Here is a 12,678-nt window from a genome sequence, read left to right on the forward strand (position 1 = left end):
ATGAAAAGGTCGTATTAAAATCTTCTAAATATTATTGATGAAGCCATAGAAGTTTCAATTTGTATAATAAAATCAATTAAATAACTATTTCCCTCTATGTCCCTCGGATCGGAAGCAAGTGCTTCTTAATCCTAGCCAACGAATAGAATATCCTCCAGGCTTAATTTCGTTTATAAGAAACATAATCTCGTGGACGACTTCCGCCTACCGCCAATTCGCAGGAAAAGTTATTTTTTTTACGGCGCCAATGTATATGGACACTTCCTACTTATCATCAGGTGACCCATTTGATCTTCCGGCAACCCATGTTAAACAAAACCATTGATAAGTCAAAGAAGAAATTTGAATCGTCAATTTCCAAAATTAAATCGAAAGTCAAGCATTTCGTAATGTAAATTCCACCTAACACCTAACCATCCACCAAAAAGACAGTATATGTTTATCAAACATAAATTTTTAAAGCTATTTTATTTATTTCTTACTACTAATAATAAATACTTCCTGCTCTATTTATTCGTGCGTAATAATAACGACAGTGTATTTTTTTATTAATATAATAATATTCATAACTCAAAATACCTATGAAATAAAAAAAGAAATACTCATAATAAAAAAGTTTACTCGTTATTTTTGTCTGAACTTTTATAATAGATTTAAAAAATAAAATTACAGTTGGTAAGCCATATTTTGTTATTAATAATATAATATACTTCATCCAACAGTGACGGAACGCGAATGAAAACACGCGGAGCAACTAGTTATTTATAAATAAAGACACTATGTCTACACTGTACAACATTGTTACCGTCACTTTTGATGTGTTTTTAAACGTACATTTTCGCTTACGTAATCGTTTTTTGGTGTGCTGTTTCAAATGCTCGCTAACGTAACGACAGGTTTCAGAATACTACCATGCAATCAATTCCTATAACAATGTAATGTGAAATTTTTCCTCTCAGCAACAAAATGTCAAAAAATATACTTTGTGATTAAGTTATCAATGTGATTAGCCCACAGCTGGGCAGATAGACGATAATAATTAAAAAAAAAAAGCTTGTAATGTACGAAAAGTTGATACAGATTTGCTATTTACACACAATTCAAAATTCAATATTCACTATACTCGACTAGATTGTAACCCGTAATTTACGGTTAAGAATCACGCGTCGTAACCACTGAGCCACTTGCTCTTGATTGCTCTATTATACTACGTATACATAAGACTTTCTAAAACAAGTGCAGTATCTTTGATGTGTTTTCATTCAGTTATGGAAAATGAATTGCAAACACAAGTACCTAGTTGAAAAACTTACAAATACTTGTTAAGATGTGATCTACCAGATCATTTATTACAAGATACACTATTGTACATCTCGCGCAGCGGCGTGTTTTGTTGAGACTCATTCATCTTTAATGTTTTACTTACATTAAGAAAATACAAAGCAAGATGGCATTCCAATGATAGATTAAACGTTATAAGATATTTAATTTTGACGTGTTAAAAATTAATTAAAAAAAAAAACATGAATTTCTTTTTTTTAATGTATGTATGCGATATATCTCTTTACGCAAACTCCAGTGTAAACTACAATGAGTGTAATTAGTTCTTTGAAATTACTTTTACAAAAAGCTATTACTCTTTCATAATTAGTAATTAAATTTATTCTACACAATGTTAATGATACGCACCAATTACGCAACTTCGACGTACGCGTCGCTTATTTATTTTGCTTTCAAGTCAGTTAACTTTTAACAGTTAACTTCATAAAGCTTTTTTAATTAATTTACTATAGGAAAGTTTCGTCGTTAACTATAAGAATTAAAAAGAAATCGTTCATAGTTACTTTGATTTTAAGACGGATATGTCTCTTGTGCCCTTTATAACACTGACTCAACCACTCTTTAAACCCGTACAAATATCAGTACAAATAAAGCAGTTGAGTGTAGATCAAGTAAAAAGTTGGATAGTACCCAGATGGACTCACACAAAGCACTAAAAAAAAATACATACACCGCCAAAATTTATTGATAAAATATAATTAAACTAAAAGTATTACAGTTTATCTAATTTTTAATACACCCATCTAACCGTAAAAAAGATGTAATTAATGAGCTGCAATATTGTAACATTTTATATGGCGATTGTATTAAAACAATTCTAATTTCGAATTATGATATTTACGTCATATTTCGTATATTAGATTACACACTAAATATTAAGAATAAGTTTTTAATAAGGCATTATTATAATTAATACGCTTTCGTAACACAGATTTTGCGAATTATAAAAACGAACGATAAGATTTAATATGATTTAATATGACATATTGAGGTTGAATAACAGATAAGAATAAAACAACAAAAAAAAATATTAAAATATTTGAAATATATATTTGCCACTGTAAAATTGTAAATATCGTTAGATTATAATCTATGCCGCGAGATTTTAAATTACTGGAAGATTGTGAACCGTAACATACTGCTTACAATTTAACGCATTTTTTTTTCGATAGATTAAAATCTATCGAAGTGAATTTCAGTTGAAATATAAAAAGCACTGACCTGATCTAACCGAATAATTACAAACAATTCTCCGTTCACAATCTTTCGACAGCTTACAATCTCGCGGGATAAGTTATTATTCGTTAATAGTTAGATTAGTTAATAATCGTACGGTATTTATAATTTTACAGTTATATACATATCTCTGAAAGAATAAAAATATACAACAATGTTACACAAAAACTCAAGGAACTTGTTGCGAAATTCGAAAAGTCGTTGTTATTAGTGTTGAAAATACAAATGATTATGTGTGAATTGCGAATACAATGCCTCTTATCACTACGTACGAACACAATGTAATTAAACATTATTAAGGCTTACTACGCCAATCAAAAGTTCTGATTATGATGCATACATACGTTCTTATTGATGCTACAAAAAAACCGATGTTTTAATGATATAATTATTGAATTACATTAAGTAACCATATCAAAAATATACTCAGAGGTTGTAATATTTTACTGTGCAAAATTTTAAGTCAACCGTAGAGGGACTGCTTCGAAATTCAGTTGCAAAATTTTATCCAAAGATTGAAAAACGTTCAAAAAAAATATTGTGGTCGAAATTTAAATATTAAATGTCAGTGTCCCAACTTAAAACTATGGCGATTGGGGTGAATCAATTTGGAGAACGGACTTAGTAATAGCGTGATATATTGACCACTATGTATAAAGAGATATATAAGTGCAGCCAATAGTCTTTCTGTAGTGATGACGAAGGCGCAGACAGATGGCCGCGCGACTCCTTTGTCTTTAATAATTTTCCGCGTTTATACTTGAACGATGGATAAGATATCTGTGCCGATGGCTTCAATTAAATAAACAATTTCGACAAGTCATAATTATTCTATAGAATTGATAATTGACGATCACCATAAATATTCGATTGGGGAATAAAAATTATTTATATAATATTTTTTAACAAAATCGGAATTAAGATTATACACTTAATAAAAAAAAACATGTACGTATTTCGTTGAATATTACTTAGTGGATATTTTATTCCGTAGCAAGTAAATTACTACAATAGATTTAAAATAGTAACAGGTAATCAATAATATTTTTTGTTTATATTTTAACTATGTATTTTATAAGTAAAAATAAAACAGCGTGCTTAGTGATGTAATTCCCAAGATGGACTCAATTGTTTAGTGTGATTTTATTGTCCTTTAACATTGTTATACTCCATTGAGGCCACGATATAATATTGAATTTAAAGAGGCACTTGAACTTTTTAAGACTGTCACTTGTACAAACTATCTTTACATGAACTGTTTGAACGAAACTTATATGGTATATTTAAAATATATTTATTTGGAAACCGAAGTATTATTTCAATTTTTATATGTGACTAAACATTAAAAAGGTAAAGTATATAAAATATGTATAAACTTTTTTTTTATTGGCAACACTGAACAAAAAAGTATTTATTTACTTAAAGATACCATCAGTGTCGTGTAACATCCTTAATATTATTCAATATTTTTATACAACAAACAAATATTAAATATTTAAAAGAAAACACAACAAATTTTACTTTACATTGCAGAAAAATTGAAGCAAAAACCATCGATGCAAAATATGAATAACTCGGCTGTACTAACAGATAGTTTTTACCTGTTCCGGGTATAGATTTTTTTTACAAGGGTTACATTGAATAGGTACTTATTTTGTGAGCTTATCAACCGTAAAAGACAATGGACGTAATAACCACGAAAATAGTAACAGCAACAATGAATCACCTTAACAAGAACATCCGTACAGTCTGCAAGCGGTTATCTAAAACATAGCAATTTATATGTTGACCCTTATACGCTACTCCGTGACCACACATAATAGTTTAGTCTCGACTAATTTATCGACTAAATAAGTATTTCAAACTACATCATAGTAATTAATAGTATTTTAAATGTTATTTATTCTTTAATTAGAAAACAAACAGTTCAAAATTTAAAAATAAAATAGGACAAATAACAAATAAACCAATCAAGTTCCTACTAATGAGTAGTATACAGATAAGGGGCAGACAAAACCAAAACAAAGAACAAAATATGAAACAACTAACTTATTTAAAATGTCTTTATGTTTCATTACAAATAGAACTTATTTGTAATGAAACATGAAGGAAATCATCAATAACGATTAATGTTATTTTTAAGCTTTAAAATGGAAGGCAAAAAATTAATGTTATTAATATCTGTCATTTGTTTTATTCAAGGCTATCGGACATTGTATTCAAGGCTTTCTGCAGCTATCGACATAAATAATGAAATATTAAATGAAAGTTCTAGCAATATCCGATCAATACCTTTTAGGTTTCATGTTCCATAGAAGGCGGTTCAACGTTATAAAAATAAAAGACAAAGAGGTTCTATTTCATCAAAGTCCGACGTTCCAAAAAAAAAAATGATTCGTCATCTTTTTATGTATTCCTACCACGAGCTGTTTAGTTGCAATTGTAGATAACTATGTAAAAGCGAACATTGCATTATGTGTAAGTATTTTATCGAACATTGACTTTTGCACAATTTAACGATTAGCAAAGCTTAAGTCTAAGATAGATCTTATTAGTACATTGTATATTGTGTATATATGAGGGGAGGCATAGGTTTAAGGTATAAACAAATTTAAAAAATCATTGATCGGTTCATTTGTTTAGTGGTGAAAACTTGACTGACAGACATAGTTGCTTTCGAATTTATAATATTAGATGTATTTATATTTTTACTTCAAAATCTATCTCCTATTGTATATATATGATATAATATTATCTCCTCTGTCAACTGATATTTCTATTTTCAGTAGCTATGTATTTTGTAGCCTTTAGCATTAACAATAAAAAAATATATCTACTTTTATTTCTTGAAAATATTTTCGTTAAGTGCCAATTCCTATACAATGTTTTTCAATAATTTTAAATTATTTTATTTTCAATATATCATGTATTCATTCTATGCCCATTCAATATTATTTAAACAAATATATATTAAAGTTTTATACTGCAATATATTACTATGTAATTAGACATCTCTGTTCACAGCAGAAAGGCTACGATGTCGATAAATGAAGCGTGAACATTACTAATTATATGTTTAGAGTTCATCAGCCGTATTCAAGTTCATCCACCGACTTCCTGAAGCAACCGCAAGTTGCTACACGAAACTTTATCAAAGTATTTACAAACATTAGCACCACACCTTCCGGAATCTTATCATTATCAGATTTTACATTATCACTTTCAAGTACGATAACAATAACTGATAATTGCACTGCGATTGTTACATCTTTCGTAATCCTTGAAAGACAAGCGATTACTTACGACAGACTCTCCAAGGTTGCATCGGACACGTACCGATATTAGCGACAAGCGATTAACGTTTGCCAGAAAAAGCATAATTTCATTAACTATGTTAAAAATCCACAATGTTCCTGGTAGGCAAAATTCAATACTTTTTTTTTCGAGGATAGATGATAGATGTAGATGATGTCAATGAAGCTGAAAGACATGATATTCTCGCAACCAAGATTTAAATATATTTTTTTACAAATACAACGAGGAATTTGATAATTCCTATGTTCCAAAAGGCAAAGTGGAGACACTTTTATTGCGTTTACGCACGAAAACGTACGTTACGCCACTGATCTTAATACAAGTCTCATTCCGACAAACGAAATGTATGATAAATGCATATGAATCACTTCAAAACTCAATGGTGCTTGACCGGAATTGAACCAGCGATAGTTTATTTAAAGATAATTATATTATATATATTCAAATTTACATGTTTCGTGAGACAATCTCGGTTCAAAATAATTTAATTTATTTTAGCGCAACGTTCTTGGTCTCGCTCTCCATTAAAGGCATTGTTTTCGTAGGAACGTTAACTGTAGTCAATATATAATTTTATTTATAAGAATAACTTAAAGGTTACTTTTTTAATCAATTTCATTGTACAATGCCGATAGATCAGTATTGTAATTTGGTATCAATGAATATAAATTAAACGAACTTGACTTTATTGCGTCACGTAAAGTTAAATGTTCGTAAGGACATTGTAGCAGTGTCTGCCAATAATATCGAATTAATGCAAAAACTAAATAATAATTATTTCCACGTTTTTAAAGGTATATAAGAATATGATTCACTCATATTTTAGACCTTCTTAGACCTTAGAGCAAAAATCGGTTTTTGAAGAAAAAAAGTTGTTGGTTATGACTCCTATTTTTTTAAAAACCGATTTACAAATAGTCAAAAAATAAATAAATAGCAGCCTTACGTATCGTAATTTCGATTCTCTGGATGAACATTTATATATTTAATAATTATTCTTTCTTTATTTGTGTATTGGAATATAAAATGTATTTTATAATAAGTTATCATTTTTATGTTTTGTATATTTTCGATACGTATAATAAAATGTTTTATAAAAAAATGCTCGCCCCGGTCTCCATTCTTTCCCATGAGATATCACGTGCGTCTCAAGAGACGGAATGCTTGTTAAAGATCATACAACGTCCAACAAAAGGACCATCCCTGTTCATGAGAAACTAGCATCAATTATGTTATCGTCTTCACAACTTGTTCCAGAAGTTTCAGTGAGAGCAGGTACAGGCACCGACATTGACAAATTCCTTTTTGTTCCGTTAAAATAACTAAGCCGGCACAGTCTACCTGAACGTCGTAAACAAGAAAAACTGCAAGTGAATAAAGAATTTGTATTCTAGTTATAAACTTTATACGATATATTAAATGCTTTATAAAATACATGCAGCTTACTATTCTGGTTATATTTATCGTATCGTCTGTGATATTTGATATATTTTAGTAGTTTTCGTATATTTTGCGTGAGTTAAAAAAAAGCTTATTCATTTATAATTAATAATTTGAATAAAAAACATAAAAAGTGACCGTGGAACATTCTTAGGTAGAATGTTTACCAAAATTTAAAGCCGTGAGTAGATTTCTAACCATTTTAAGTATGTAATCTGCTTAAAATTTAATACCCTAATTAGGTTTTCATATTTTTATAAGCGTTCTTTTCAATGTGTATATCTATTCAATATATTTAGCTCAATAATCTCCTGTTTTATTTTTTACGTAAAGCCCTTAATATTCCACATATAAAATTAAGTAGTCAGTAAAAGCCATATATTATTATACAAAAAATGGAAAGATAAACTATAATATTACACAATAAGCAGACAGAACTAGAGGGTTACATAGGCACTATTAAAAATAAAATGGATTTGTAATAATAAAAAAAAAAACTAAAAATGCTTCATTGTTTTTTTTTAACCATTGTAAAAGTAAGTATTACATATATAAACCCAAAGACAATAAAAAATTGCAGTTGGTTTACAACATCTTTGTGCAGTGTACAGACAAATGATAAGAGAAATATTTATTATATTAAATACGAAAACAATAGTTTTTTCCGGTAATTCATGACACAATCTGTATAATGTCATAAAAAATATCATAGGTACATGACACTATTGCAATATAATTCATTTATGTATAGCTTAAGTTCGATATCCTTTGAATAAAAATAAAACGCTTGCAACACTGATAAAATACAAACCTTTTTTACTCAAACGTTACGTATAAAAACTTCGTATACAAAATCTGAAAGTAATTTTACTTTAAAACTTTCCTCCATTGATTTCTACGTAGATGTAGCAATCGATGCACATCAAGGCCCCGTATTGGTGTTAGAAACAGTTCCACCAGGAATAGCATTTCTATATGGGGTTGGCATGAGACAGCCGGCAGGATAGGTAATATTTAAACACACCCCTCGCACTATATACCCTGCGCCGACCCCCAAAATAAATAGACGAAGTGATTGATGATGATGTAGAAATAACAAAGTTCCTCAACCTGAATGAGACACGTGGTATTCGAACCGATTTTTCAGCTGAGGCCAACGATCTATATGTGGGTTTACATTATGACGCCCACCTATTTTCAGCCAGTCTATATTTAATGCGTATTTCACGTTACTGCGATCAAAAGATGCCGAATTTGCGACTCAGGGCCAAACGATTATTATTCTCGAAAATACATTATGGAATCGATTTTTATTTACATTTCTAACGAAACAGTATCTCTGTCTAGATCTGAGTTTGTCAATAACTTATTGGGGCTATGATATATCATTAAAAATTGCAAATTCTACAGTGCACTTAAGTAATAAATAACGATTATAAATTATTTATTTGTTAGTAATAAATATTATGTTTTATAATATTTGTTACGCTAAACTTTTTATTAGCTGTATATAATACATGTAAATACGTGCAATGTTCGCATGTATCGAACAAAATTGTATGTAAATTTAAAGTAATAGTGTGACTACACTATTATAGATCAAGCAACTGCTGTCAATTTTACGAACTAATAAAAAAAATATTTCTCAGCTAGGTATGTGTTTTAATTTTATTTGTTAATCTCTATTAAATAAATGAGATATATTAACTATGGCCTTTTATTTGTTCAGCTCTTACGTCACAATCGATGTTCTTAGTAAACGAATATAAAATCGTCTTGCATTTGTATATAATTGCATCGTTGCATTTGCAATCGTTGAATTTATATTACTTATATAAACGTGTATACAATACAGATGGAAGCCAAATCACTGGCAAAATTAAATGATTTTATAAATTAATTCTGTAATTCAACCCATCTTAAGGTCAGTGAACATCACCAACTAAAATGAGAGAGGTACCATTATCAATAACACTTAAACGAGAATACATTTAAGCTCTGTTTACACAACGCCATCAAATAATATGAACAGATTTTATTATAATCTGTGTAATTGTATGTAAATTTTGAATTTCGAAAGTAAATATTGTAAAAACGTCTCAACTGCCGAACATTTAGGAATAAGTTAATAAAATAATAATATTACAAGAACGATTTGTAACAAGTAAATTGTCTCACGAACCATAACATGATGCTTTTACCAACTCGTAAACGAATGTAATAGACCATGTCCGAAATTATTCAATAAACCGTGTAACATGAACCGAGTTAACGTAAACGCGTAAGTAAAAACGATATGCGTAATATATTAATATGATCTTGTTCTCTAATACTATCAAAACACGAAACAACTTCATACGTCACGTAGATAAAATTACGTATACTTCCGTTCGTATGCTATTTGTTTTATATCTATCCATTTTATGTAACATATGTGCATGAATTATAAAATAAATTTCGAGTATTTTAACAATATTGTCCGGTTGAATTTTTTTTAAAAGACTTCCGCGTAGATCTGCTTCTAAAAACGGACAACAAGCGTATTAAGATTTGAGTCATTATGCAAATTGAATCTTATGCTTCGTTGTAAAATTGAGGAAATAAATTGGACATAAGAACTATAAAATATAATATTTTATGATTTGCAAAATTTATAATAAGTATTAAAATTTTGAAAATTATAACGTATCGTTAATGTTATCTTGGTCAAGTGTTGCGTGTCGTCGATGACAACCGTTGAAATACGTATCTATATAAAGTGAAACTGAAAGTAAAAGTATGCCAAGAAAATGTAGTTGCATACAATAAATATTAAATAGTTTCATACGACCGATGACCGCAACGAAACAATTTCTGACGGAAAATAATTACTAAATATATAATTCATAAGCTTATCCGATCGTCTTTCCGGAGGAAGCCTCGTTTAAACGTTTAATTTCGGTTTGTTACTTGTGCAAATGTTTTATGTCCTTTTACAGAAAATCTTACTCAACAAAACCTTGTTGTATCGGTACATTCAGTCTATGTACAATATATAATTCAAACATCTTACAACTTCCCTGTAATCACGGCCATTCAATTGCTAGGACTGAATTATTTCTATACTTCTAGTTATTCTCGTGAATTTGTTTCGTTATTGAAGATTAACGCAGAATCTCATTCTAATTGAATAAAACATAATGTTTTCAATTGAATTACCTTAAATTGATAAAAGTAATATATTTTTTATAAAATGATAACAAAGTAAATCGCTAAACTATATTAAAGTGTATGTACATACATTTGATTGTAGATTTCTTAACAACATGTCACGATAAAACAAATGTACTCTTTTAAATTGAACATTAATATAATTCGATGCGGTTTCCACAATTTCATTAAGTAATTTTCTAGAAAGCTCCGACCGGAGCTTTTACTTTTTATAAGTTGATTTCTATAACAGTGTTGTGTTCATATCAATTATCTTTAGTGCTTAACTTATTCCGTTTGAAATAAAGGCGAAGGTTAAAAGGGCGAAATATACGTATTATAAGCCCACGAGCGGTTTTTTGGCAAAAATTCAAAACCTCGAAAGGCTTCAATAATGTTTTATAGCTGAAACCGTTTCCACATGATCTTTAAATGAAATAATATCCTTAAAATACGGAAATAGGTGAATTGTAAACATAACAGTTTTGTCTGTATGTACAAAATTATAGTTAAAAATAATATTTTCAATTAAATTGCAGAAGTACTTTTTAGTATAATTTATAAAATAATGAGGTACTTTTGGAGTTGGTGTTCCTACTTAAATATACTTTTGACTTGCCTTTTTAGGCTAACAAAGACTCCAATATCAATTGTTGTTAAAGGCTATAATGTAATGATGAATCACACAGTACACTAAACATTTAACTGTTAATTTTGTTATTTTGAAAAAGCTGATAGTATTTCGAATATCAATAAATAAATAGCTTTTGCTTTGAATACAGCTAATAAAAATAATCTTACCTTATCGAATGTAATAACAGGCGTCGCAGATCCTATTGTTCCGTCTTTTTTCTTCTCGATCTTGTATACAACGATGTTGTTATCCCGTACGGTGTGAACGACGAAGGCTTTAGAATCTGGACTCCAGGCTACATGTGATGCGTGATCGAAGTCGATGTTCACCCGTAACGTCTTGTGCTCCTTCACGTTTAAATCGCGGATGTCCCACACGATCACAGATCCATCTGTTTGATAAATTTTATTGTTATTAAATTTAAGCATCGAAATATATCTACGACTGGGATTTTTAATATAAACCTTTTTATTATGTTATCCTCCAAGTATAACTGATTAAATTCAAAGATGTAAGTGTACTTAGAAGTTGATTTAGTATATTACTCGAAGGGCGTCCAGTATTTTCCCTATCACACACAATTATATCAAGATATTTATTTGTGATTACATTCGGAAGATGGCAGAAGGTGAAATACACAAGATTTTTCATGTCGGTTTCCCAATGCCATGGCATCGCTGACCATGACTGCGAGTCGTTTCATTGCCAACCTCATTTTGACTCACGCGGTAACGTAGGCAGAGACTTGTCGCCCACACATTGATGACACTTTATAAAATACCCCAAACGAATGATAAACTCTGCATTTTTAAAGAAAAAATCCATGATGAACAGAAATATACTATATAGCACGAAGATTATCGGCTTTAGCAAACAATTGTCTCAAACTTAAAATGCTTCACCATTGTATAGACCTAACAGTATCCTTCTATTGTTTCGATTTTACTTTTCCTCTTAAATCTTTTGAACATTTACAATACTTTACCAATCCTAATACTTTTAAAATCTTTAAGTCAGGTAGTGCCATAAATGTCTTTACAATATTATCATTACTTAAGAGAAGTAAAGGAAAATAATAAAACTTAGCGTTAAGACATTAACTGCTTGTTTTAGGCAATGTGCAAATATAGACTGAGAAATCTAGGTAAGCGTGCAGCAATGCGGGAACCGGTAAAAGGTCATCAGAGCACTGAGATATCGAAACTGAGTCACTGTATCAAGGCCTTTGGATTTCAGGCTGTTACAAGCGCAATTTCAATCGCACTTTAAACGTAAAGTCGTGGACCAGTGACGGTAACTGACCGATAGAGCGTGTAATGCAAACTATTGGTAATCGTAATCCATCCATATTATTAATATAGTCCGTCATGCGTGCCCGCGATAAAGTTATCGTTTGAACCAGAGTCAAGGGAATTTCGTATGTTTGATGAGCCGTTTGGCTGCAAAACCGTCAAGAATTTTTAATTGTGATAAACTATAATTCCAAAAATATTTGTCGCATATGAATGTTTCGTTTTCACTAA

General features: G+C 29.9%; 1 protein-coding gene across 1 annotated transcript in view; it reads right to left on the minus strand.

The window, feature by feature from the left end:
- LOC125068063 (transducin beta-like protein 2) overlaps positions 1–12,678 on the minus strand; it is a 71,889-nt gene that overhangs the window by 23,477 nt on the left and 35,734 nt on the right. The window contains exon 3 of the mRNA XM_047677052.1: positions 11,323–11,546. Within this exon, the coding sequence (XP_047533008.1) occupies positions 11,323–11,546 (224 nt within the window). The remainder of the gene's footprint in view (positions 1–11,322; positions 11,547–12,678) is intronic.

The sequence above is a fragment of the Vanessa atalanta genome, chromosome 13 (genome assembly GCF_905147765.1).
Source record: "Vanessa atalanta chromosome 13, ilVanAtal1.2, whole genome shotgun sequence".
In the NCBI taxonomy this organism is placed as follows: Eukaryota; Metazoa; Arthropoda; class Insecta; order Lepidoptera; family Nymphalidae; genus Vanessa; species Vanessa atalanta.